Source organism: Physeter macrocephalus, chromosome 4, assembly GCF_002837175.3.
Source record: "Physeter macrocephalus isolate SW-GA chromosome 4, ASM283717v5, whole genome shotgun sequence".
In the NCBI taxonomy this organism is placed as follows: domain Eukaryota; kingdom Metazoa; phylum Chordata; class Mammalia; order Artiodactyla; family Physeteridae; genus Physeter; species Physeter macrocephalus.
This window is the reverse complement of record NC_041217.1, coordinates 69034395-69061748: the sequence shown is the minus strand read 5'-3', so window position 1 is coordinate 69061748 and position 27354 is coordinate 69034395. Positions and strand designations below refer to the sequence as shown.

Sequence of the window (27354 nt, the reverse complement as noted above, 5' to 3'; positions counted from 1 at the left end):
GCAGGACCCCAGGCTTTTTCTCTGTGTCCACAGGGCCTGGCACACCAAAAGTAGTCCCTAATAAATGTTTGTTAAGAGAAGGAACAAATGAATAGAATGGCCTCAGAAGAGAGAGATGAGAGTGGGCTTTGACGGTTTCATAAAGGAAGTGAGCATTTTCTAGGCCTTAAATGAATAGTGGGATTTGACTGGGGCAAAGGAGTTGGGGAGGAGACATTTCAAGTAGTGAAAACATCAAAAGCACTGCCAGAAGGCGTGTGCCATGCTGGGGCACAGAGGAGACCATAGAGACAAGAAGAGAGGTTCAAGTGGTGACCATGAGGTTGGGTGGGCATCCGGGACTAGGTCGCAGAGGTGTTTGGATTTAGTCCTGTGAGCTGGGGAGGAAGGGCAACGTTTAATCTGGCAGTAATGAGCAGGATGGATAGAGGGAAGGAAGCTGATGGAGATACCAGAGGCAGGGAGTCCAACTCTTATCAGACAGTTATAATAATCTGGTGGAGGTGGGAGAACACGGATCAGAGTGGTGGTCATGGGAATGCAGAGGAGACACTGAGCTTTGTTCAAAGGGCATCCCCCAGACCTGAGCCTGCTGGCGATCTTGGCAGGAAGGACCCACATTCTCTCCAGCACAGGCCCAGGCTGGGGTAAGTGTAAAGGAGTCAGGAGTAGCGGGGGAGGAACCAAACAACTGAACAAGCCCATAACTAACAGATGTTAACAGCTTTCATGGATTGGGGATAAACGTGTTGCTGGACAACTTAGAGGATCTCTTGAGTATGGAAGAATGAGACCTGAGTTGAGAGAAGTTTTCACCCTCCACAGACAAATCCAGGAAGACTTCCTGGAATTGGTGGCAGGAGTATAGAGTAGAAACCATGCATTCATCCAACTTGCACCCATTTAATAAATGTTTAATACATAGTACGGGCACTGGGCCAATACAGAAATATTATGGAACTTAACTCTCTAGCATAGGTCAGTGGAAGGCACCAGACTAAATAACAGCTCCCATGTTTTAACCACCCATCTGTGCCAGTCACTAGAGACTTACAATTTCTAAAACTCAGAAGAACACTGTGAGAGAGGCATCAGTGTCCCCATCTTGCCCTTAATGAGGCTCAAAGGCATAACCTGCCTAAGAAAGGAGCAGAGTCAGGATGAAGCCCAAATCCCCTGTACCTGAAAGACCTGGACCTTTCACTGACTGTAGATAAGTCATTCAGCTCCTCTGAGTCTCAAAGATGGGTCAACAAAATGGGTTTTGGCCCTACAGCTCAGAACAAATGAGATATATGCAAAGGCAAATTATGAGGGTGTGTTGCTATCAAAGGGGCAGTGACATGGTACACTGGGGGAAGAGGATGGCGAAAGCAAAGAGAAGGGCTGTGAAATCCAAAGCAGCAGCAGACTGAGCCTCTTCTAGGGGCAGTGTAGACTCAATAAAGGAGGGGTTCACCTGAGGCTTCCTGAGGGGTCTCTGCCAGGCTGGAACTGAAGTGAAGCCGGGGCATTCCTGGAGATGGCACAGACACTGATGGGGCTCAGACCTTGTCCCCGGGCCAGGCTCTGCCAGAGTTGAGGAGAGACCTCTTAGGCTGGAGATGATAACAGATCATCTTCTTCCTTCCCTCTTTCAGTCTGGCTGAGAATCTGGGGGAGGAAAGTCCCTGGGGTAGAAGGGAAGTGAGAGCTGCCATGCTGGGCCTGGGCAGAGGGGCAGAGCAAGGAGACAGAGCTGATCGTGGCTCTGCAAGTTGTCTATATTTGCATGCTGAGCTCACTGCTGCTCTTTTTCTCCCCAGAAATAAAATTACATCATGGTGGGGGGAAGGCGGGAGGGTGGTATATTTGGGAAAGGTGAGAGGAACACAAGGGGCCAGCTGGCATTATCCTGGAGAGAGAAGATCTGTGGCTCCAGAGCAGGCGAAGGAGGCCCCCATTTTGCTTCTTGCCCCTACTCCTTCCTCCTCCCCCACCTTCCAAGGTGGATAAATCTGAGCAGTCATTTACTACGGCTCCCCTGACCCATAGGAGAAAAGGTTTTTACAAATACTGAGTCAAGCACCTAAGAGGATCCAGAGGGCAAAGGACTTCCAAACCCTTAAACCCTAACTTACTCTTTGCCTCCCAGGGCCCCAGCCACTTCACCGAAAGGTCGGAAGGGGAGGAGTGTGTCCCTTTGGGAAGAATTAAATCTGAGAATTGGGGTTCGCTGTTTAGGGGAGGAGGCGGCGTCCCTACTCCAGCCCTCCCGCACTTCTGCCCCCGTCCCAGGAGTCTTCCAGAACCCCAGCCCCCTGCTGCCTCCCCTCCCCCTCTCCCGCCGCTCCCCGCCCCCCGCCCCTCCCCGGCTCTGACATCACGGGCCAGCCCGGTGGGGTGAGGCGGCGCTGGGCTCGGGCTCTGGCTCCGCGGGCGGAAGAGGCGGCGGCGGCGGCGGCAGCAGAAGCAGCGGCGGCGGCGGCGGCGGCGGGAGCCGAGGAGGTTCCGGACGCTGCTCAGGAACCGGGGACGCCGGAGTGCCCGCTCCCCGAGCGCTCAGCCCCGGAGGCGGTGAGAGGGCCGAGAGGGAACGTGTCGCGGGGAGGGGCAGATTTAGGGGTCTGGGCTTGGAGGGGCGTCGATCCGGGACGCCTGGGGACAGATGCGGAGCGTGGGGGCCCCGGAGGGGTCCGCTCCGTGTCAGGCCCCACGGGCTCCGTCTCTGTCGGTGCACTCCGAGCGCGGTGTGTGCTGGAGGCGGCGTGGCTCCGGCCGCCCGTTCCACTCTGACCAGCAGTTTGGGAGTCGGACCGGGGCCTGGGGATTAGGATGGAGCCTGCTTCCCGCCCAGCCGGCTCGGCCGGGCCAGCTCCCGCCCCTCCCTCGCGTTCTCTGGCTTCGGACTCGCCTCGGCTGGCGGTCTCCCGGCCCAGCCCTGCCTCAGTTCCGCCGGCAGCCGCCCCTGCTCCGAGGGCTCAAACCAGGCGGCTGGCACCACGTGCCCTCACCCAGTTCTCTGCACCTGGTGTAGAGGTGGGATTGTCGAAGGCCTGTCCAGAGGGAAGGAGTCGGGAGCTGGGGGGGTGTACAGGAGAGAAGTAGCTAACGTAAAGCCCCTAATTAAGTTCATATAATCTGTGTCAAAACTGACAGGGACACACACACCTACAAGAGACACGCCAGCACACACGGTGACACACACCCATGTGACTCTTACACACATCGACTGCACACAGCAAATCACAAAGGGCCCTGCACTACGCATCCAAGCCCCCACCTCACTCCCACTGTCTCCCATGTGCAAGTCTCCTGGCAGAATATCAGTCTAACAGGACAGCTGAGTGGGGGCCACCGTCCCCAAGTCCACCCTGATTTTCTGGGCATCTTCTCCCAGCCCTGGGCTTCAGATCGCCCCTTTTAAAACAGTGAGAAAACATGGTAGAAAATCCTGGTCTCAATCCAGGACAGGGAGATAGGATCTTGAGGGCGAGTGAGCCTGGTGCTTTGCAACTGGGTGAGTAGTGAGGGTAGGGGTTGCTGGTGGCCTCTCTTGCTCGGTCCAGTTGGAGCTTAGGGTGCTAGGAGTGGCTGGCTTCTGGGCATCTGAGTGGCCAAGGGATGGAGGGGGCATGGAAGAAAGGGAGAGAGAGAAAAACAAAGAATGAGTATGAGTCAGCCAAGGATGGAGGCCCAAGTCAGAGAGAGAGAATGAGGGGAATGTGTGTGAGAGGCAGACAGACATCAAGAGAGGGACACAGAGGGACAGAGATAGAGTCAGGGAATGGGGAGGGGAAGGAAGTGAGAGAGATGGTCAGATGAGTGGGGAGAGTGCTGGGGAATGGATGACAGAGGCTCAGAAATTAGGGAGGATGAAAGGATGGTGGTGAGACCACTGGGAGTTAGGGGAAACATGCTGAATATGTGTGTTTTGTTTCCCTGTGTGTCTGGCCTCCAGGCTGTCAGAGCGATTAGCTTTAATTGCTCTTCCCTTTGTGGTTAAACACTGCATTGGGGAAATTGCCAGAGATGCCCTAGGCTGCCAGCTGCCCTGGTTGCCTACTTCCTCACTTCCCTGACACCTGTGCCCATCATGTTGTGCATGTGTTGTCATGCATGAAGAAGAGGACCAGAGTCACACCCTGCCATGCCATCCCCTCACTCTCTCACACAGAGCCTCCACCACAGTGCAATGGTGGACATCTCCAACCTGTACGCAGCCAACCAATCCAGGCCCCTCCCCACTAAACTTACTCTATCTCTTTACAGCAGGGACACTCACTCCTTCCTAGTATAGCTAGTATAGTAGCTCTGAGTACTGAAATGGGGACACCAAGTCACAGAACCCAGGAGTCCTAAGTATTCTTGGCTACCACCAGGTGGGACAGGATGAAAGCCCATTGAAAGGAAAGGAGGAAAAGAGAGACTGAAAGACTAGGGAGAGAGGTAATAGATGAGGAAGAGATAGAGAGATGGGAGAGAAACAGAAGGAGGAAGAGAGAGAACCAGATGAGTAGAGAGCAGTAGAGGCCCATTCCCTCTCCTCTGCCCGGCCTGATCCAATGCCAGGTATCTTCTGATGCTCTCTTCCTGGGTCCAATCCTTCTTCTCTTGACTAAGGGCTTAAAGCTTAACCCTGTCTTTGTAGCCAGGGGTAACCCATTTTGCTTCTTGGACTGAACATTTTGAGGTCCAGGTGTCCTATCCCACCCCCTCATTCCCAGGCTGACTCTGGAGCCTTAGAACCCTCTTCTTCCTACTTTACAGAAATAAAGGCATCCTCCCCCAACCCTCCCCCCCAAAAGCTGAATAGAAGCTATGGGAAGAAGTCAGTTGAGTATGATAGTAAAGGAATAATTAGGGACAAACTACAGGACTGCTTGAATTTGGGGCCCAGATAAAATTTAAAGTAGGAACCCTGCTCTCTCCCTTCCCAGCCCTCTGCTTTGCTGTGATTACCACCCTCCCACCCCAAACCCCAGGCAACAAGACTGACAGACTTGAGTGCCTACAGGCCGCCTCCTGCCCACTGCAGGTATCTCCAGGTCCTTGCAGTTCCCCTCAGCTTTAAGCAACTGCAGCCGATGTGAGGGAGGGAGGAATAGCACCTCCTAATCCTCAGGCTTCTTAAATTTACTGAGGATTTGGAACCAAATGCTAGGGAGAGGATAATCATAAATTAATGTCCAAATGCACAGAAATTCTTTGGGTGCTACCACCTCCTCCACAGGTGGTTATCCCATTTTGCTAGGTTCTCAAAGTATTCCCAGGGCCCGCCCCTTCCTCCCCCAGTGCCCATGGAGCACCCACCTGTCATGCTCCCAACTCCTACCCTAGAAGGTCAGAATATAATCCTTACCTCCTGCCCCTCTTCCTCAGCAACCTCAGTTGGTTTGACTTTTGTCAGGGCCCCACCTGGGGCCAGCTCGGAAGGAGAGGGAGGAAGGAAGGAAGGTGTGAGGAAGCGGTGAGCAGAGCACAGAATGATCTGGGAGGGAAGGGGACTGACTTCCTGGCAGCCTCAGCCCCGGTTCCCGGTTCCTGCCCAAGTATCCTGTCCCAAGAGTGGCCTCCGCCCAGGCTGCGTGGTGTTCCCTGGGCAGCCTCTGCACTGTTCCAGAGATCAGGAGGATTCTTCAGAGCTATGAGGGCAGGAGACTTCTCTATAGGCCCTATGGAATTCTAAATCTTGGGTGAGAAAAGCAACATGGAGGGTGAAGGAGCCAAGCTTCTGCCAAGCCCCACCTACCATGGCCAGACGACAACTGGACAATGGTTGACCAGGGAAGCTTGAGAACCAAGTAAGGAAATTTCCCCCAAACTCCCCTGCCCTTGCCTCTGCTGCCACACCCAGGCCTGGGCAAATGGGATCTCTCCAGGGAGGCAGGACACTAGGCTGTCTTTCCCTGCTCCCTTACTGGGCCTTTCTCCTATCCCTTCTGTCTCTTCTTACTCACCACTCCCCACATCCCTCCCATCCAGTGGTGTCATTGTCCTGACAACTGAATGGGGGGGGCACCCAGAACTGAGGTTGCCATGGTAACCACTGAGCTGAGGCTGCAGCCTTCTCATCGTGGACTCTGTGTGCTCCCTGTGCCCCGCGCCCCCCGCCCCAAGGATTCCTCATTTGCAGCCTCAGTCTCTTTCCCTCTCCCAACACCAGTTCTCTTCCTCCATTCTGTAGGCTCCCCTTACCCTTCCTCTTTTCTCTGGATGTGAGCCTGTGATTATCTGCTTCTTACACATACTCTCAGCTGGTCAGACACATACACACAGACCACATACGCTCAAAAGCCACACATCCAGCGCTGGCACATACACATCCATTACCAGAACATCCAAACACACCCACAGATACCAGCACTGCCTCCTCCCTGTACCTGTGCCCACACCCAGGGATCAGCATCCATACAGAGGATTCTGGCACACACACATTCCCACCCCCATTTCTCTTAGGGGCCTCCTTGTATCTGTTTCACTCTCACAGAAAGCTCCTACTCACCGCCCCCAGCCTTTGTGGGTGGGTGTCTAATACACATTAATCCCTTCCCGCCTACCTCCCCTGTAAGTCTGTGTTTTCAATTCAGAGTCCTAAATCTTAACTCCTCCCAGGAGACACACACACACAGACACACACACAGATCAGACACACAGACACACACCCCTCTCTCTCTCTCTCTCTCTCCCCCCCCTCCCTCCCTCCCTCTCTCTCTCTCTCCTCCCACAGGATCTCTGTATTTACAAACTCTTCTTCTGTGTGAAAGCAGGGCACTATGGTCCTAAAGTCTGTCCCATTTTCCAGCTAAGGGCTTGGTCGCAGGGTCTCCTCGACTGAGGCAGCCTTCTTGAGGGCATCTTGCCTCCTTTCCATGCTGCCCTTTTCTCTTCAGCTCTCTTCACACCCCACCTCCATTATTATCCCCATCTCTGAACCCTGTCCCCATCATTCCCCCCCCCCTTTTCTGTCCTTGGATTATCAGTGGAGGAGGGGGGCTGAGCTCCAGAGCCTGCTGCTGTGACCTAGATTTCAAGGCGAGACGGTTCCTGGTGCTGACAGTCAGAGAGCATTGTTTCTGGCCCAGCCTGGCAGGGCCACCGCTGGGCCCTCTGTCTGGTTGCACCTGGGTGTGCAAGTGAGCATGTGTATAAGTGCCTGTTTCTTGTGGGGCTCATGCTGGCCCTGCTGCCTGGCTTATTGTGTGTTTGTGTCACAGTGCCTGCCACCAAGGGAGGCTTGTTTGTTCTGGTCCAAGTAGGGGGCTGGGAATGGGGCCTCCTGGGTACATGCTTCTCTCCCTCAGTTTCCCTGCATGTAGGTGGAAATAAGGAATATGGGGTGTGTCAACTAGTCCCTTTCTGCTATATTCCCAGCCCATTGTTGGGGTGATTTGTATGCAGTCTCAGCCAAGTACAAGGTCATCTAGCTCGTTGCCCCACCCCTTAGTCTAGCCACAGAGTGTTTGTGCCATAATTTACTTTTTAAAATGCTTTACTTTTCTAATTATAAAAGAAATATATAGTCATTGTGGGGAAAAAAAGCCCCTTTTTAAAACTCACCACTAGAGTTTCACACTTTATCAAATCCAAAAAGTTCATTCTAAGGTCTGATCTTCTTTCTTCCTGTCTTAGCCACAGTCCCTATCTTAGGGGAAAGAGGGCCTTGAATGTCCTCTCCCTTTTCACATAAAAATCTTCATAGAAGAGGGATGGGGTGAAGGCCTAGATGAGATCCAGCCTTCCCAGCCCCCTGTGGGAGGTCACGCTGAAGGTAGTGCCAGCCGGATGTTGATGCAAGCAGAAGTGGCAGCCCCCTTCCTGCCAGACTTTCCCAAAGCTGCATCTGAACCCCTTCTCCCTGCCACCCAGCCAGCCTGGGAACTGGGCAGGGGGCCAGAGCCAGCCGCTTGGTATTCTTAGGCGCGGGGGCTGTAGGCATAGCACAAAGGCTAGGAGAAAGGGCTGTGTAGAGGCCCAGCAGCAATCAAGGGAGAAAATGGGCTCTGCAAAGGTGGGGGTAGACCATTGCTTCACCCTCCCCACCCCCATCCCGAGGCCTAATGACTGAATACAGGGCTGAGCATGGAGGGGCCAGGGGACCATTTGACCAGGCATCTATCCAAAATGAGTCATTAGTGGGGTGGTGGGGAGTTGAAGTGAGGGACCCCCTTTGCTTCTGGGAAAGAATGGAAGCTAGAACATGAGCTCCAATCAACCTCCCCCAGCCCCTTCTTTTTAGCTTCTCACTGCCACAGCCAGCCTCTCCCTGGTCGTCGTTTTGGTGTGTTTTGTTTTGTTTGACAGGGGGAGGGGTTGCAGGTGGGTGGGGCGATTCTGGGGGGGACTTGGAGACAGCGGGTGAGAAAGTCGGGAGCAGGTTGCTATGGTAACCGCCTCCTCAGTCGGGGAGCCGTTGCCAGGGTTACTGTTAGAGGGGGGAAAAGGAAGAAAAAAGATGGTGGGGAGAAGGAGGTGTGACTTTTCACTCTAGACTCCAGCCTGGCCCCTAGCTTCCCAGTTTCTTCCTGTCTACTCCTACCTCCCTTAGGTCTTCCTTTTCTCCCTCCAGTCTTAGCCTCCCCAACCTCTGTGTTCCAGGCACTTGCCTGGTAGGGTAGAGGAGAGGTGGGTAGTGCCAGTGAGTGAACCAAACCCTGAACCTCAAGCTCAGCCTCCTCTCCTTTTGTTCCCCCCAACCCCAGTCATGGCCGAGTACGGGACCCTCCTCCAGGACCTGACCAACAACATCACCCTTGAAGATCTGGAACAGCTCAAATCAGCCTGCAAGGAGGACATCCCCAGTGAGAAGAGCGAGGAGATCACTACTGGCAGTGCCTGGTTTAGCTTCCTGGAGAGCCACAACAAGCTGGACAAAGGTGGGGGAGGGGGACACAGGCATCCTACCATCAGCCCTGATCAGGCTCAGTTCATTCAGCAAAAAGAAAAGAGCTCAGAGCTCCTATAAAAAGTGCACTCCTTTCTGACAAGGCAGGATAAGAGGGGTGCTTTAAGAGAGTAGAGGGGCTCTAGGGCAGTGGTCTTTACATTGTTCACGGTGCCCTTCTCAGTAAAAATATTATTCAGCAACAAATATTACTCAGATCCTACTGTGCTATTATCATATATATAATAGAACATTAAAATAGAACTTAAAAGTGATAAAACTTAAAACCACAAGTTCTAACATTTTCTTACTCACTTTTAGAGACCATTGCTCTGGAAAGGGCTTTGGGGAGGAACTGGTATTTAAGATGGCCCTGAAGGGCAAGTGGGATTTCAAAGGCAGGATCCAAAGGAGGACATGCTAGGCAGAGGAACATAGTATGTTTAGAAGTGGCTGGAAAGTTAAGACTGTGTTGTGGAGGGCCTTGAGTGACAGGGTAATTTGATAGGTGAGGTGAGTGACCTGAGGGCGCTTCAGAGATACTAATCTGTAGCATGGAATGAAGGGAGGGAGGCTGAAGGAGGACATGCTACACTTAGGACAGGGGTCCCTAGCGGTCCTGTTAGGAACCAGGCCGCACAGCAAGAGGTGAGGAGTGGGTGCGAGTGAGCGAAGCTTCATCTACCGCTCGCTCCCCATTGTTTGAATTACAGCTTGAACCATCCCACACCCCCCGCCCACCCTGTCCATGGAAAAATTGTCTTCCACGAAACCGGTCCCTGGTGCTAAAAAGGTTGGGGACCGCTGATTTAGGGGACTATTGCAGTAGAGGAGAGGAGCCAGGCAAGAAGGCATCTGCAATCTCCTAGAACTGGCCAACCCATGGACATCATCCCTCTGGTCATGTCTGTGCCTTCTCATTCAGAATTACCCTTCTCACTAGGCCCAGAATCTCTCCTGGGTTGTCTACAGAGCCCACCCTTCTGGTCCCACACGTGCTGCTGGGAAATTCTGATGCCTGCTTGGAGGAAAAGTGAAAGAGGGACAGGGTGGATGTTGGGTATTTGGAAGCCCGGTTAACTTTTCCTTCTCTCCTCCACTCAATGTGGAACCTGGTATTTAACCTAAATCCCTCATTCTAAATCTGTAATCTAGAAACTTCACTCATCAATGATCTGCCCTTCCTGGGAATGGTTCTCTGTACTGTTTTTGGTGCTTTAGCTTTCTTTTCCTGGCTTAGTTGCCCCTCTTCTTCCAGCGTTGCCTCCTCCAATAACCAATGTGAGCAACTCAGTCTTGGTTCCTGAAGCCTAATCCAGCAGTGTAGGGGAAGCTGACCTCTACAGCCTAGCTCTGACCCTCAGTCTCCTGCCTTCCTCCAGACAACCTCTCTTATATCGAGCACATCTTTGAGATCTCCCGCCGTCCTGACCTACTCACTATGGTGGTTGACTACAGAACCCGTGTTCTGAAGATCTCTGAGGAAGATGAGCTGGACACCAAGCTAACCCGTATCCCCAGTGCCAAGAAGTACAAAGGTAAGAGGCCATGCCTTTAATATGTACCTCTGCCCCTCCCGCGGATTATCTGTGGAATACTTGAATTTTGGGAGAACAGAGGCTTACGATCAGTTAGCCTGCCTGCTGCCTCTCATGACTTCTGTCCCTGGACACATCCCTTTTTGCCCCCAGACATTATCCGGCAGCCCTCTGAGGAAGAGATCATCAAATTGGCTCCTCCACCGAAGAAAGCCTGAGCAAGGGGGAGGAAGAGGAGGAAGGTTGGAACTTCATCAGACCATTCTCTTCCCCCATCCTCCAGGGGAGGGGGCAAGGGCATCCCCCCCCCACATCTACCCACTTACTAACCTGGTCCTAACCCCCTTACTGTGCGCGTGTGTGTGCGTGTGCGCACGCTCTGTCTGTCTATATGTCTAGCTCATCTAGTTCCTCCTCCTCGTGAGGGGATGGGGGTCAGGGGCTGGGGGTGGGGGAGCTCAGTTTCCCGACTCTAGGGGGAGTTGGGGGCTATTTCTATGCAAATAGAAATGGGCACATTCCTCCTACCTTCCCTTTCCTCCACTCTTCCCCCACCTCTCTAAAGTGTGGGAGCAGAAAAGGGCCTGTATTTTCCTACAATGAGGAGGCGAGGTAGGAGTGAGGCATGGGAGAGGTGGGTGAATCTAATGAAAAGCAGTGAGAGGGAAGATGAAGAGGCTACCCAACCCCCACCTGGAAGGGGCAAAGAAAAGCCAGAGTTTGTGTTTGTACCCCAAAGCTGGACTGGCTGAGGAGTCCAGTTTCCAGTAGTTCCTCAGGTTGGAGGGCCTGGGCACCAGCAGGTCCCTTTCTGCTCCCCTCTTATGGGCCTACGGTGGGTATGAGCCAGGGACCTAAAGAAAGAGGATCACTGGATCCTTCCCTGGCCCCAAAGTTCAAACCCCTTGGAGAACCCAGCATTAGATACCCCCCACCCACCTCTGCTCTGGATAGACTGTGCTGGGAACATGCCCCATCACTGAGCCTGAGTGGGGATGAAGGCAGAGAGGAGTTTCCTGTTCCACTCCTTTATTCCTACTCAGACTGTTGCACAGGAGTCCCCTGAACCTAGGGAGGTTGGGGAATCGAGATCCTTAGGTTTTAACTCCAGTCCTGCTCCCACTTAGAGTCCCAACGTGGTTATCGCAGGCAACCTTCCCTCTCTCCATGATCTAGAACCCCCTCTCCCCCAAGCCAGAAAGAAGGGAAGAAGCTAACTACAGTGTTTTCTGTTGCACTGATCCCCAATTCAGTCCAGGAGGGGACTCGGTAACCCCTCTCCCTCAATATCCTGGCACCTTGGGCTTGTGAACACCTCCTAGCCAAATCACTAGAGTACAGTGACCCCAGCCTCCTGCCTGTCCCAAGATAGCCCTCCCCACCCTGACCGTGCTAACTGTGTGTACATATATATTCTACATATATGTATATTAAACCCGCACTGCCATGTCTGCCCTTTTTTGTGGTGTCTGGCATTAACTTATTGTCTAGGCCAGGACGGGGGTGGAAGGGGAATGCCACAGTGAAGGGAGTGGCAGAGTCAAATTGCTACATAGTCAAAACAAAAAAAACTTTTTAAAACTTTAAATTCACATGCAATCTCAAGAGGCTATTTAGAGAAAGTTTAAGCTAGAAGCTTCTAGGATGTGGGAGCAAAACTTTAGTGGAGGGGAGAGCTGGCTACTGGAAGAGGGAAGAAGCCAGACTGGTCGGAGAACACCCTCTAATCCTAGCCTAGCCCAGCCCAACCTGCCCGTCCCCTCTGGCCACTGCTGCGGACACCTGCCTTAACACATACACCTCGAGTACTCCACAGTTTTGCCTTAAAGGACCTTCCCAGTTTTCCCCAGTCCTGTCTGGCTTCTCCCTCAAGGAGAGAGAGATACTTGTAGAATTGGGAGGGGGGAAATGAGCAGGAATTATCCTTCCAAGCCAGGATATGTTATGTGAGAACAAGTCTGAGAGAGAAAGGGGGTGGAGGGAGGGAATATATAAAGAGCCTTCCTTTGAAGAGAGAAGAGGATGAGATGGGAGAAGGGAGACAGGGTCATTTTCAGTGGAGTCTAGCGATTTCTCTGTAAGGCAAAATAATCTAAAAAGACTAACCTGCCCTCCCACCCCCTATACTGCTGTGAGATTGCCCCTATCCTGTGCTCCTCTGTCTGCAGTGTGCACGGCCTTGTTCTAACCCTGGAATAAAGGTGATTGATTGTACTGTACCTAACTGATTCTAAATTTGTGTGAATGACCGGAATTTTTAAGCCTTTGGATGACTGGGGAGGGAGAGCAAAATTTACCCCCAAATCCTTAACTACAGCCTGGAACAGAGGCCAGGAAAATACTCCTAGTAGGATCTCTGCCCTCTCTCATTTTCTAAGTATCACTGAACTGTGGGGCCTATTCCACTTACACAGTCTCCCACTGGAGCCCAACCACTGGAAACATGGATATCCCAGACTGGACTTCCTAAAATTGTAATAAGACCAGGGCCAGGCACCTATACTGAAAGGAACAAAAATAGCCCATCATGAATGAATGGCTCACATATCACACACACAGCAGCAGTCAGAAGGAAAAAAAAAAAAAAAAAAGGTTTTACTGAGAGAAAATACACAACAAATTCCAGAGTGCATGGTTTCAGCCCACTCCATCACCCCACCAGCAATAAAAACACAGACCACTCACAGTCACCACACATTCACTACCTCAGGGAGGAAGTACAGCAGCTAACATCTGGTCTGTGAGCTGCTAGGAAAAGGGGCAGGACGACGGGGTATCTGGGAATTCCACCCCTTCACTCCTCCTTTCCTTCCTGGCCTGTTCTAGTAGAATCTGACTGTTCCAGGATGCAGAATTCCTGGTTGGGGGCAAAGAAATAGCAGCAAAAGCATTTACAAGCAAGAATTCAACTGGGACTTTCATAATTAGTGACCAGTGATACAATAGCTGTCTGAGCCCCAGCCACTTACTCAATCCTTAATGACTCGTCCTTCAATCCCAAGATAGGAAAAGGTGGACAAGGTATAAAGTCAAACCCAGGAGGTCTTTCCCTATCCTCTCTTCCATTAGGAAGGGAGGTGGTGTGGAGTTGGATAGTTTAAAGAATCAAGCAGCTAAAGGTAAAAGTGAGTGTGTCTTCTGTCACACACAGTATTAGGAGAGATGGTCTGCAGTGGCAGAACCCTTCCTGAAGTCACAGTTCAGTCAAGTTCTGAAGATGAGCCAGTCTCTGGTTAGCAGAGCCATCCTGGGAACCCCCACAAGACTTAAGCAGAGGTAGGATATCTGGAGCAAAGAGATGAAAGGGGCTTCCCAACCCTGAAACCATGGTAGGAAAGCAGGAAAGGGCAGAATTCAGAATCCTTCCATTCTTGAGCCTCCTAAAAACATAAGGGTTAAGCCCTAATCTCCAGTGGCCATACATAGAGGGTAGGCTGACCCCACGTGATACCTCCACATCATTACTCTCACTCACTCTCTCCTGTAAGTCCCTTTATTGCAGTCATAGAGAATATATAGGTATTTAAACTTCAACAATAATTTTAACGTGATACATCCAATTTTGACTTGCTTTTTAATATATTTATAGATATAAAATTAGGCCTCTAACAGTGATAGGGACAGGGAAATTGCTGCCACCAAACAACTTTTTTTTTTTTTTAAGTAACAGAAGAGGTAACGACCTTCCTATTCTTCCACTTCTGTCCCTCCTCCCACCTCCCCCCAACCTCCCTCACCAGACCTACTGAGGGGGTGATGGGATGAAGAGGAGAGTGAAGGATACATAATCAAGTGCAAAACACTGTGATAAGTACAGAGAATGAATGGGGTGGAAAAGAAAGTGAAGAGTGTGGGATGGTTAGGGGCTCTAAGGACTCCCCAGAAAAACAGGATCCTGGGATGGGGTTGGTTGCTCAGGGGGAAGAAAAAACAATGCGACTGTCATAGAATTTTTAAAAATAAAGAAAATCAAGTCAAAAACCTAAACCAAAGAGAGAGTGGCATTTCTACCACCCGCAGTCTGGCCCCTTGGTACTGAACAGCCAGTTATCCCCCCACCCCCCACCCAAGAAACAAGGGAGATCAAAGAAAAGGAAACCCCATTCCCTACCCCAAACCAGTTATTAACAAAATAGGCTCCCCCCTCTCAAAAAAAAAAAGGCTCTGGGGAGAGGCCACTTCTGCTGAGTCCTATGCACCTCTCCATGGAACCCCAATTCCAGGGCTCAATTCCCACCACTTCTAGATACTCTGTAGGTTTGCTCCCCTCTGGCTTGTCCTCCTGGGATGTCTTTTTTTTTCTTTTTTTTCTTTTTTTTTCTTTTTTTTTTTTTTTAAATCTAAAGCAAAAAAGTCCAAAGTGCGTTTCTGCTGAATGTTAGAGCCTGGGACAGGAAAGGGCCGCCCAGGCAGGATCGGGTTGGCAGCCCCAGCCTGCCCCTCCTGGGTACGAGGCCTCAGGATGGCATGCACTGCACCCGGTCAGGGCCCTCCTCCTCGTCCGATGTATCTGAGGAGCTGGGAGACTCATCCGAGTCTGCGTCTGTGGCCCCAACCCCAGGTTCTCGCCAGCGCTGTAGGATGGGAAAGGCTTATTAGTAATTTCCCTGGAACAAGGACAAGCCTGTTAGGTCTTAGCTATAATTTACATGCTCTAGGCCAGGTGTCGGCAGAATTTTTCTTAAAGGGCCAGACAGTAAATATTTTAGACTCATGGGCCGTATCTCTGTCACAACTATTCAATTCTGCTGTTGTAGCATGAAAGCAGCCAGACAACACATAAATGAATGGGTATGGCTGTAGTCTAATAAAACTTTATTTACAAAAAGCAGGCACTTGCCCAAACTGCCACAATTTGCTAACCCCTGCCCTAGGCCTCTTCTGGCACAAGAGAAAAAAACAGAAGACACCTGAGACGACTTATTTCTTCTCAACTCCTTCCCCACCCTCATGCCTTTGCCTTTTTGAAGACAGCCCTGTGCATGCATGGTGATGGAGAACATAAGGGTTAAGGGTATCACAAAGCAGACACCACCTGTTTCTGCTAGTGGCTCTTCCAAGGCTACATCAGAGCTCTGATGGGGATGGGGAATAATGGATAGGAAACCCAACTAACTCCACCTGATTCCTCCTAAAGCAGTGAGAAGTATGCACTGGAACATTTTACCCTCTTGAGAGGGTCACTGCCCTTGGGAGCTCACTTCCCACTCCAGCTTACCCGGTGATGGCGTCTTTGTCTCAGGTGATGCATGAGGAACCAGAGCATGTGGCTATCAAATAGGTCGGTGTGGTGTAAGCTATCTTCATCCCGTTCCCGCTTGTTCTTCTTAATCACCTGGAACCAAAAAAGGTTGGGGAAGTAAGTAATGAATAGGAACCCTGGAACTGATCAGAAAAGGCTGGTGTTCTAGCCCAGTAAAATCTTCCCTTAGAAACTATTGAGCTGGAGTACAGCTAGATTTGATTAAGAAAGGATGCCCCAGGTTCATCCACTGAGAAGATGGATGATTCTTCCTAAAGATGTCCCCTCTACCATGAACTAGATGCACTTCAAAGCTGCACCCTGGACCGGGACTGTTCCTAGAGAGGCAATGACAGGAATGTGGGGGAGGGTGTTAGAGCAGTGCCTTTAAAGAACTGTACAGCAAGTTATTCCTTCCTATGACAATGAAAACTCCTAAGAGTATGTGGATAAGCAGAAAGAAGAAATCTACAGTCAGCTACTTACATCCTTTAACCCTGTAAGTTCAGTGGAAGTTTCAGCTGTGGGTGCCCAGATCTTGACATCATGGTCTAGGCCACTGGTTGCCAGCACAGGCAGGTGAGGGTGGGGCTCAAGACAGTTTACCTGGTCAGGAGTAAAGGAAAACATAGGCTCAGGGGTATGTGGCAATACGGTTTAAAAAGCACTACTCACCTTGAACCAAACAACTGTCCTTGATAAAAGTTAAGGCAGCTGCTGGGAAGACAGGCCCACCCATCATAAGCCTAGGCCAAAGGGCCCTCGGGGTGAAAGAAACACTGGACACAGACTATCTCTCACTTCCTAGGTTTAGGTAGGGGTGGCCTCATCCTCAGACACAGCTCTAGGGGTGGGCGGGTGACTGGCCAAGCGTACTGCTGGCTTCACAAAAAGGCAGTGAGGTTTAGATGACCTCATTCTCTCCAGCTTCCAAAGCTCCAACTTGCCCCAGTCTGGAAAAAAACATCTCAGTGGCTTTCACCAAGTGGCAAATACATTTTTAAAAATGAAGAAAGCAGCAGCTGCTGCTGAGCCCCCAGAGAAGACTCAGAGAACAATTATATTCCACTGTTTATAAGAACTGGAAGAAGGCATAGGCTGGGAAGAGGCTGAGCCTGAAGAGTAGTAGGGTAGTAGAGATACTTATCTGCTTGAGGACCCTGCACACCCCAGGAGACAGCATTCTGCTGCCTGCCATGAAAGCACAACAGGCTCAGCTATAGGACAGCACAGTACAGTGAGGCAGCTTCCTGGGGCACCCACAGCCTCAAGCTCAGCCACCCTCTGGATATATTCACTGAGCAGAAGGAATGAACTACAGCAGCCGAGGCGAAGGCCTTCTGACTTAGGCAGCCTCCTTCTTTCCAAAGGCACCCATGCCCCCTGCTGTCTGACTTGGAAACATCAGCCTTCCTGGCAGAGCAGGGCAGCTACCACCCCCACCGGAAGAGCTGGTCCCAGATCTAGCTGCTAAAGCATTTTTGGGCTTTTAGTCAGATGAGGAATAGATGGCAAAAGCATCCAGAAGTTAGAAGGTGTGGTCCTAGCCACTCCTCACCTCACCCCACCCCAACCCGTCTTGCAGCTGCAGTACAGTCCAAGGAAACAACCCCTAGCAAACAGCCTCTTAGTTCTCTCTGGACCAACCTTCTCTGCCTCGCCTGCACATGCAGAGAGCTGCTGATGGGAAGCCAGGGTCAGCATGGAAAATAAAACTGACATACAGACTTCCAATCTTTTTTGTCTTCCATTTTACAAATAAATTCTCAGAAAACACTGAAGCTAAGTCTGAGTCTAAGAGTAAAGCAGAAACCACATTTCCCTTCTTCTTTTATTCCACATATCAGCTCATTACAAAGTTTATATTTGGGCTCTTTTAGGCAGTGTGGAAGAGGTTCCAGCATCTGGAGCAGAAGTGGCACTAGAGAGAAAAACTCCATTGCCAGAAAATATTATCAAAAGATATGTGACAACTTAACACATACAAACTTGAACTGGTTCATCCATCTCCAGATAAGCCCTTGCTACCCCCCTTCTAAACTCTGACCTAGCTATGCTTGACAAGTCAGCAAAATAAAAAGGCACAGAGGAGAAATTCCTTGGAACTTAAGACTAAGGACAAAGCCAATGGCAAGAGAGTAAGTTACATATAGTACCTGAGTTGGAGCTTGCAGGGGAAGCCAACAGAGCGCTTCTGGGCCACAATACCTGGTCACTTCACCCGACCTGTCTGCATGCCAGGACTTATCCTGTCAGTAATGCCTGAGCAGAGAAAAGAGCTCTGGCCTTAGACGACTGGGCTGAGGGATGCAGGGGATGGGATAAAGGAGCAAAGTGCTTTTGGGAGACTAAGGATTGTCCTTTGACATCATCCCCCACCCTTGCCCCGAATGCAAGCAATGAAAGGACTAGAGTTTGAGCCAAAAACAGAATTGAGAGACCTGGGCAAGGTGGATGAGAATTTCAAAGATCCCTTCTGGTTCTCACAGTCTACTTAATGATATAGTCTGCATTCAGGCTGGCGCTGGTGACCCCACTGCTGGGAGGTTAGCACAAAAAATCAGAAGGAGCCAAGTGAGGACCACACAGATCATTCAGCTTACACAGAGGCAAGAACAAGCCAGGAATCTCGCCGCAGGGTGCAGTCTTTATACCGCTTGTTCTAGTACCTCACTCTTATGACCACTAAAACTCAGGCCTGGGGCCCACCCATCCCACGCAAATGCCCTCCCAACCTGAGCACCTGGATTAATCATCAAACCCTGACACTGGCTAAGTTGAAAGGAGATTGGCCTGTAGAGTGATTCTGGACCACAGACAAGTGCTGGCCTGGGGGAGGGCATTCAGCCCTGCATCTCTCTAGAATGGAATGCAAGACAATAGTTTATGATCAATAAAAGATTCACTGGCCCCTTTTGACTTTCTTATGACTACATGCCTATTGCAGAATTCTCATTAAGACTCCAGTGTTTTCGGTTTGTTCACTACAGATGATAGAAGAAGACCTATGGAAAAGTAGGAAATGAAGCAGGCAACAGTGAGACACACCTTCAAGTTCTAGACTCTTCTCACTTATATTCAAGCCATAGAAGCTTTGGGTCTATACTGGTCCCAGGTCCCCCAAATTTAGAGGAAACCAGAAGAAAGTCTGAAATAGCCTCACACCAGGATAAGAGACACACAAGAAGAAATTGCATCCCAACTGCAATGAACCATTCTAAACTCTAACACCACTCTGGATAAACATCATCAAGAGATGGCTGGGTTCTTTGTAGCTCCCCACAGCTTAGGAAGAATGAAAAGGAAGAAAGAATAAGCATCTCAGCCATCCCTTAGAAGCTCTTAACAAGACTATCTTGGGTAGTCAGTAAAATGTATTTGCCCAAACTGCCTCTTTATCTTCTGCAGTCTGAAAACCTTGTAATAGAAAGCTACTGAATCCTTCTTGACTCTAGGTCTCAAAAAAGAAAAAACAAAAAAATTTATGGTTAGCTAGATACATCCTAAGAGCTGACCACCTTTCACTCCCCAACTCACAATCCTCAGGCTTCCTTTTTGCCCTATCTCTATGGAGGCTGTCTGTAGAACTCAAAGGACAGGCAGACTATGAGATGATCATGGGTTGTATAGCAGTCAAACAACAAAAATGGTCGTGGGGGGGAGCATGTTTCTCTCTCCCTATATATGCCTATATATTATGTGTGTTTGTATCAATATACAGACCATATTCTGATTTTCCCAACTGTCAGAAAAAATGCTCCTTCTAGCTTGTATCTGCTAATCCAGGATCTATTCAAGATCATTACTTAGCTACCTACTACAGTGTGTAGGATGGTGTGCCCCGAACGCTAATGCTTTTGTTTTGGAAAAGGTCCATGCCTAAAGATACCTCACTCAGGCCAGAGGTTCTTCCCTAAAATCCCTTTCTCCTCTTAATAAACCGTGCTGTAGAGGGGCAGAAGACAGGAAAGGGAAGAAAATATTCCATTAAAACCTCAGCACCCCCAGACTATACTGTCTTTTTATTTAGCTGGCTAGACCTCTAAGACGTGGTATTACATTGTCAGAGTGAGAATTCAGTGACCCTGCTAAAGCCTACCTTAATGACTGGAGAGAGTAGGGAGCCAGCCAGACCAGCACACCATACTCACCACACCTCCCTTGTCCCCCTCCATGAACTGAATGATCTGGCAGGATGATTTCTCCCAGAGGAAGATGTGCCCGCAGTCACTACCGCTCACCACAAACTCACTCTTGGGGCCATAGAAATTGACGCCTTTTACTGAAATGACAAATGAAGGAATAAACCACATGAGAGTTGGCATCAGGCCGACATATATTTACCTCACAGGAAATTTAGTTATTCACAAATCTAAATCAGCTAAGAGCCAAAGAATTTCTTTCACTTTCACAAAACAAATCAAGGGATTATGCATGTATAATAGAAAGAATAAGAATCACACCAGTTCCAGAGACTATTTATATTCTCCTAAAGAGGTCCATAGAGCTGAGGAGTTTGCAGTCCTTAGCAACAGCCTCAGTCTCATTAGTTTGCACCCTACGGAGCAACCACAGGCCTCACCAACGCCTCACCTGTCCCAACCTGAATGGCCCCAGCTCTGACCACTCCTAGGCAGCACTGTCCTATGCCCTAGGATTATCCTTGGTATGTGTGCTTCGCTGGTACCTTGTCAATGCTTCCTGGGTCATTAGGTGACCTAAGACTGATAAAGGTATATGCCACAATTGCCTATAAGAAACACCTGAACTGTGCTTGTTACCAAGACTCTGAACAACAGGGCTCCACCCCCTGAAATTAGTAAAAGAAGCCAGGAGTCCCAACTGCTACATCCAGTTCCATACCAATCATGAGACTGGAACACTTTCTTCTGTATGCCCAAGGACTAAGATCCAAGTACAGGTTTTTCCCTCTCCTCTCACCAGCTCAAGAGAAAAAGGAAAACTAACTGGTCTTCCCAGTCAACATTATGACAGACATCTGATAGGAGCACTAATAACAACAAAGAGCAGTGATTCCAACTTTTCTGTACATTAGAATCAAAGGGAGCTTTTTAAAAATCCTTATCAACGTGCACCCCATACCAATTAAGTCAGAATGGATGGGTATGGAAGCCAGGCTTCAGTATCTTTAAAAGATTGTCAGGTGACTTCATTGTACAGCAAAGTTTGGGAACCACAGACAGAACAAAAAAGGCCAATCGTCACTGCAAACTTGGGTGAGGTGCTATCACCATTTCTCCTCTTCTGCCTCATTCAAAAGAATTATTTCCTCCTCTTCCCTGTAAGTATAAGCTTACCCCCCTATTTTAGGCAATTCAGTACCACTAACTAAGGAGGGCTTTCCCAAACTCCCTAATAAGTCTTTTAATCCTGAAGCTACCTGAAATCATAAGAAAAATATAGTCAGTCTAGTCTCCTTACACCCAAAGTAACATCACTGTAGTGGTGAGAGGTGCTCCTGAGCCCTCCCTCCTCTAGCACAGGAGGGCCTATGAAAACTCCAGCCCAATTAGGCTTATTGTCACTTGGTGACAGATGGCCTACTCCTTTAGGTAGTTCTTATTTGCACAACCTGCATCAGATACTGTGGTTCTTCAAACCAACAGACTTGGGGTACAGAAACCTAGAAAGACAGTCTCACCTGTGGCGTTATTTCTGTGGCCCTTATATCTCTTAATATACTGGGCCCCATCACTGTGAGAGGAGTTGAAGAGGTAAATGTCTTCATCATTGTAACTGGCCAGGAGCTCTGCCAAGAACAAGCAGACAGCAGTGAAGGCAAAGGCTGAAAAAAGCTAGGACCAGGAGTTGGGGGTTGGGGTGGGGCTTCTTGCCAGTAGTGCCCCCTCCTAATACCCAGGTATAGCACCCATCTTACTCAGTTGGAACAGCAGGCAATTCAGGTGTCTAGGGTAGACTAGGAACACGCTGCCAACCCAGGGGTAGCAGAATGCTCAGGAAGATCATACCCATTAATTCAGGAATAAGTCAAAGGCATAAGAACCTGCTCAACCAAATAGCCTGGGCTTTAGGACAAGCCCTGCCCAATATCATCTGCAGCATTCTGCAAGTGCCTGGCATCTCCAAGGGTCATCTGCTGCATCCTCCCGCTGTGTGCTCACCATCAGCAACTACTCCCCAGCTGCTCCACTCGGAGCTATAGCACAGTGGTGAGCACTGGAGGGCACATGCCTCACTGGCTCAGCAGCTCCCTAGACAGAGGGGGCATGCCAGCCTAGGAGCTGGGCCCTGCTCACGTACCTGTGCCGTCGTGGCTGTACACAAGACAGGTGATGTTTGCTTTGGACTCACTGTTCACCTGCAATAAGGAGCAGATACTGACTGATGCCCCACCCCCCCATTTGTTATACCACCTTCAGGAAACAGGTTTTCCTTCAAACTCCCCTATATCTTCTCCCAGAGATAGATAGATAAAGATAGAGACAGAGAGAGAGAAAAAGAGAGAGAGGGAGCGAGAGGAAGATAGACAGAGAGATAGAGACAGGAGTACAACTGATGAACTTGACCACCTCGGGGGGAGAGGTCTTTCTACTGGTTGTCTTCTGTGTGCTAGCCATTTCATATATACATTATCTCATTAGGCCTTACCATCATGGTACAAGGCAGTTATCTGTATCTCTATTTTGTCAATAAGAAAACTGAGGCTAACAGAGGTAAGGTGACTGCCCAAGATCACAAAACTGGTAAGTGGTAGAGCCAGGATTCAAATCCAGGTGTCTTGACTCCAAAGTCCAAGCTCTTCCCACCATACCAACAAGTTTGGGGGCAGGCTTGGGGTTGAGTCAGGGAAGCCTGGAGCCACTGGCCCTTCATGAATCTTACCAGGTGATGAGGGCAGAATTTCTTGAGTACTCCATTGTTTTCATTCTCATCAATTTTCCTCTGGTCATAAATCCTACGGTGGAAGAAGCAATGAAAATGTCAAAATTTACAAACATCCCTTGAAGAGTTGCAATTTGATGTAGTGGCAGGAACACCAGTCAGCTGGATGTCAGGACAGATAAAGGACATTCCCCAATTAAGCTTCTGGCTCAGGTTCTTCCTCAAAAATCTTCTTCTCCCACCCCTCTTCCAAACCAAAACTCTTATCCAGGTACTTCTCATTTCAAGTAGTAATTTTAAATTATATTATTTTGAAGTGGCTTATCTCTTCTCTCAGCTTTTATATCATTTCCTGTTTATCTGCACTGAAATAACATTATTATAGAGCCTTTTGCATGTATGTTGCCTCCCCAATACGGTTTATTACTCATGGGCAGAGACCATGCTTTATGTGAGTGGGTCTTCAATCCCTTTTTGAAATTGGCTAGTTCTTCCCACAACTATTACAAACGAACACCTATATCTCAAGACTCACTCTCTCCTTCCTTCATTCTCATCAAACATCAAACTACCTTCACCTTCCTCATCTTTCCAATCCAAACTTTAATCATTTGTGCAACTATTTATGACACATGGATTAGGTGCCAAGTATTATGCCAGGTGCTAGAAATACAGTGAGGAACAAGACAGACCTAGTCCCTGTCTTCACCCATCAGTCTCCTCCCATCTCAGAGTGTCATCCCTCCACAGCTGCTCTTAATCTCATCCCTCCAAGGACCTTGTCTGATTGATGAGTCCATTTCTCAGTGATTAGTCCTCTTCCTCACCACTGTCTGCCCATTTTCTAAAAATCCTTCCACTGACCTTTCCTACTCTGGCTTCTTCTGTCCTTCCCCCCCTGTAGGAAAATTACTGAAAAGAGCAATCTGCATTCAACATTTTCACTCCCTCACCTCCTATTCATTTCTCATTCCATTCTAATCTAGCTTTGGCCTTCAACTCACTACTGAAACTTCTCTGGCTAAAGTCATCAGTAACCTAACTGCCAATACCAACAAGATACTTTTTTAGGCCTTTCTCTCTTGTCTTGACATTGTTCATTACTCCTTCCCTGAAACACTTTCTTTCCTTGATGTCCAAACACTCTTTAATGTTGTTGTTCATGGGCTTGTCTTTGTCTACCCCTTAAATGCTGATGTTCCTCAAAGGTCTGGTCTTAAGTTCTCCTCTGATTCTACATAAGGAAATTTTAAAACCTAGAGTTGAAGTATATGTGAATGCCCAGAAACTGTGCTTATGTGTATTTTTCCTGGGAGAAGGGATCATGGTTCTCCTTATATTCTCCAAGAGGCCAGAGACTCAAAAGGGAGGAAAAATTCTGCTCTATACTTTCTTTTGGTAATCAAATTCCATTACCAACACTTTACCACCTATATGTGGATATGTCTCTTAAATCTGTGTCTCCAGCCCACACTTGTTCTGAGTGAGCTCTAGATTTATATCCACATGCCAAATGAATGTTGTAATGGAATGCCCAAAAGTAAAATCATTCTCCTTTTTAAGCTAAGATCATTCTAGACCTACCCTTTCCCCCAAATCTTTGTTAATGGCACCATCCTAAACTCAGGTGGCCAAACCAGAAATCAGGTCCTTTCTCTCCTATGTATCTAGTTTCTTTCCTGTCAATTTGACTTCCTGGGTATATTTCTTGACTATATCTGCTTTCTCCACCCTTAGGCATTTTTTGCCTACATTATTTATAGTAACCTGATTTCTTTGCTCATACTGTCACCAGAATTATGTCTAAAATGAAAAATTTAATGTAAATTCCCTGCTTAAATCTCTTCAGTGATTTTGTACTTTCTACTAAATAAAGTCCAAGCTACTTAGTATGGCTGCCTACCACTTCTGAAAGAGCCTATGCATTATACAGAAAACAAAAAATCTATGCTTCCTTGAACATACCATGTCACATCTTATTATGATGTTAATTCTAATTCTATCACATATTGTTATCCTAATTCTACACATATTGTTCCCTCTACCTGAAATACTTCCCATTTGTCTTTAATATTTCCTCTGTGAGAAAGAACAGCATAGTGAAATGGTTTCCACAATATTTAAGGCATCTGAACTGAGTTCAAATACTATGCTACTTACTAGATGAGCAATACTGGGTAAGTTACTTAATATTTTTAATCCCTATATATATCTGCTTCTCCCGAATCCTCCTTGAAGGCAGAAACTATGTCTAGTCAAGTGTGTACCTAGCACACAACAAATGCTCAGTAAATGCTGGATGAATAAATGAACAAATCAGTATGTCTGTATTCTCCATAATCCATTAATATCTTGCATAAACAGACTATCCAGGAAATGTTTTTTAAATGAACCAATAAAAAAAGAAGACAAATAGGAGACTGCTGTACTACCAATTACTACTCTTCAGCAAATACAGCAGCTGATAATCAGATTTTTTTCCCTCTAAACTAAGTCTAAATCAACAGCTCTCAAATGTCACTAAGCCATCATTATCTTCCCAAGTCATCAAATTAGTAAAAAATTTTAAATATTCAATATCTTGTTGTATGGACCATTCTGTGTTCCTCTGTATCCAATGCTCTTCTTTATGAGGAAATCCTTACCTACCCTCCCTTTTCTTCCACAAGTATTTATTAAGAACCTACTATATTCTAGATATGATGCTTGAGACTAGGGGTTGGAAAACTTTTTTTTTTAATTTATTTTTTATTTAATTTTTGGCTGTGTTGGGTCTTCGTCGCTGTGCATGGGCTTTCTCTAGTTGCGGCAAGTAGGGACTACTCTTCGTTACGGTGCATGGGCTTCTTTCTCATTGCGGTGGCCTCTCTTGCTGGGGAGCACGAGCTCTAGGCACACGGGCTTCAGTAGTTGTGGTGCACAGGCTTAGCTGCTCCGTGGCATGTGGGATCTTCCTGGACTAGGGCTCGAACCCGTGTCCCCTGCAATGGCAAGTGGATTCTTAACCACTGTGCCACCAGGGAAGCCCCAAACTTTTTCTTAAATGGCAAGGCAGTAAATATTTTAAGCTGGCAAGCCATCCAGTCTCTGTCACAGTTTCCAAACTCTGCCACTGTAGCATGCCATGGATATATGTGAACAAATGGCTATGGCTGTGTTCTAATAAAACTTTATTTACAAAAACAGTGTAGACTGCCAAGCCCTGTGCTAGACAGTGGTGATACAAAGATAAATACAAAAAAATTCCCCTATTATCTGCGCATAGGACAGGACCTTGACATTAAAAAAAATTTTTTTTTTAATTTTTAAGACTATTTTCTTAAAGCAGTTTTCAGTTTACAACAAAACTGAGAGGGCAGTATAGAGGTTTTTCATACACTCCCTACCCCCACACATGTATGGCCCCTCCCATTATCAAAATCACTCATCAAAACGGTAGGTTTTTTTTTTTTAAAACCAAGGATGAACCTACACTGACATATGATAATCACTCAAAGTCTATAGTTCACCTGAGGGTTCACTCTTGTACATTCTACAGGTTTGGACAAATGTATAATGACGTATATCCATCATTATAATATCATAGAGTACTTTCATTGCCCTAAAAATTCTCTGTCCTCTGTCTATTCATCTCTCTTGCCCCACCCCACCCCTGGCTACCACTGACCTTTTTCTTATTTCCACAGTTTTGTCTTTTCCAGAATGTCATACTGTTGGAATCATACAGTATGTAGCCTTTTCAGATTGGCTGACTGGCTTTTTTTTTCACTTAGTAATATGCATTTAAGGTTCCTCCATGTCTTTTCATGACTTGATAGCTCTTTTCTTTTTAGTGCTGAATAATATTCCATTGTCTGGATATACCACCATTTATTTATCCATTCACATACTGAAGAACACCTTGGTTGCTTCCAAGTTTTGGCAGTTATGAATAAAGCTGCTATAAACATCCATGTACAGGTTTCTGTGTGGACATAACTTTTCAACTCCTTTGGGTAAATACCAAGGAGCGTGACTGCTGGATTGTATGGTACCAGTGTGTTTAGTTTTGGAGAAACCATCAAACTGTCTTCTAAAGCGGCTGTATCACTTTGCATTCCCACTAGCAATATACGAGAGTTCCTGTTGCTCCACAGTACTCACCAGCATTTCGTGCTGTCAGTGTCCTGGATTTTAGCCACTCTAGTAGATGTGTAGTGGTATCTCACTGTTGTTTTAATATGCATTTTCCTGATGACATATAATGTGGATCATCTTTTCATACACTGTCATCTGTGTATCTTCTTTAGTGAGGTGTCTGTTAAGGTCTTTGGCCCACTTTTTAATTGTGTTTTCTTGTTGTTGAGTTTTAAGAGTTCTTTGTATATTCTGGATAACAGTCCTTCATCAGATGTGCCTTTTGCAAGCATTTTCTCCCAGTCTGTGGCTTATCTTCTAATTCTCTTGAAAGACAGTGTCTTTCACAGAGCAGAAGTTTTTAATTTTAATGAAGTCTAACCTAACAATTACTTCTTTCATGGATGTCTTTGACGTTGTATCTAAAAAGGCATCACCGAGGGACTTCCCTGGTGGCCCAGGGGTTAAGAATCCACCTGCCAATGCAGGGGACACGGGTTCAATCCCTGGTCCGGGAAGATCCCACATGCCACACAGCAACTAAGCCCATGTGCCCCAACTACTGAGCCTGTGCTCTAGAGCCCAAAAGCCACCACTACTGAGCCTGCGTGCCACAACTACTGAAGCCCACGTGCCTAGAGCCCGTGCTCCACAAGAGAAGTCACTGCAATGAGAAGCCCGTGCACCACAATGAAGACCCAACACAGCCAAAAATAAATAAATAAAATAAA

The 27354-nt window shown here is 48.1% G+C and overlaps 2 protein-coding genes across 10 annotated transcripts in view; one reads left to right on the top strand and one right to left on the bottom strand.

Annotated features, from left to right (window-relative positions):
* The first annotated feature begins 2397 nt into the window (after positions 1-2397).
* On the top strand, positions 2398-12620 carry PEA15 (proliferation and apoptosis adaptor protein 15). Of its 2 annotated transcripts, none has more exons than XM_007129625.3 (4): positions 2398-2556; positions 8682-8855; positions 10246-10401; positions 10555-12620. In XM_007129625.3, the coding sequence occupies exons 2-4, from the start codon at positions 8684-8686 to the stop codon at positions 10617-10619; spliced, it is 393 nt and encodes a 130-aa protein (XP_007129687.1). In that variant the 5' UTR covers positions 2398-2556; positions 8682-8683; the 3' UTR covers positions 10620-12620. The 2 variants fall into 2 exon arrangements, with proteins under 2 accessions (XP_007129687.1, XP_028344542.1); XM_028488741.2 differs by lacking the exon at positions 2398-2556 and adding an exon at positions 5554-5783.
* Positions 11203-27354, bottom strand: part of DCAF8 (DDB1 and CUL4 associated factor 8) — a 46288-nt gene continuing 30136 nt past the window's right edge. For all 8 annotated transcript variants that reach the window (XM_024116099.3, XM_028488739.2, XM_055084262.1 and 5 more), the window contains 7 exons: positions 22508-22580; positions 21926-21983; positions 21306-21413; positions 19795-19925; positions 16130-16249; positions 15620-15736; positions 11203-14975 (listed from right to left, as the gene is read on the bottom strand). In XM_024116099.3, coding sequence (XP_023971867.1) covers positions 14859-14975; positions 15620-15736; positions 16130-16249; positions 19795-19925; positions 21306-21413; positions 21926-21983; positions 22508-22580 — 724 coding nt within the window. In that variant the 3' untranslated portion in view covers positions 11203-14858. The remainder of the gene's footprint in view (positions 14976-15619; positions 15737-16129; positions 16250-19794; positions 19926-21305; positions 21414-21925; positions 21984-22507; positions 22581-27354) is intronic.

Excerpts from the sequence above, each read along its gene's own strand:
- PEA15 (XM_007129625.3), top strand. The coding sequence starts at position 8,684 with ATGGCCGAGTACGGGACCCTCCTCCAGGACCTGACCAACAACATCACC. Across the intron at positions 8,856-10,245 it reads CCACAACAAGCTGGACAAAG|ACAACCTCTCTTATATCGAG; the intron begins GTGGGGGAGGGG and ends GCCTTCCTCCAG. Across the intron at positions 10,402-10,554 it reads CAGTGCCAAGAAGTACAAAG|ACATTATCCGGCAGCCCTCT; the intron begins GTAAGAGGCCAT and ends TTTTGCCCCCAG.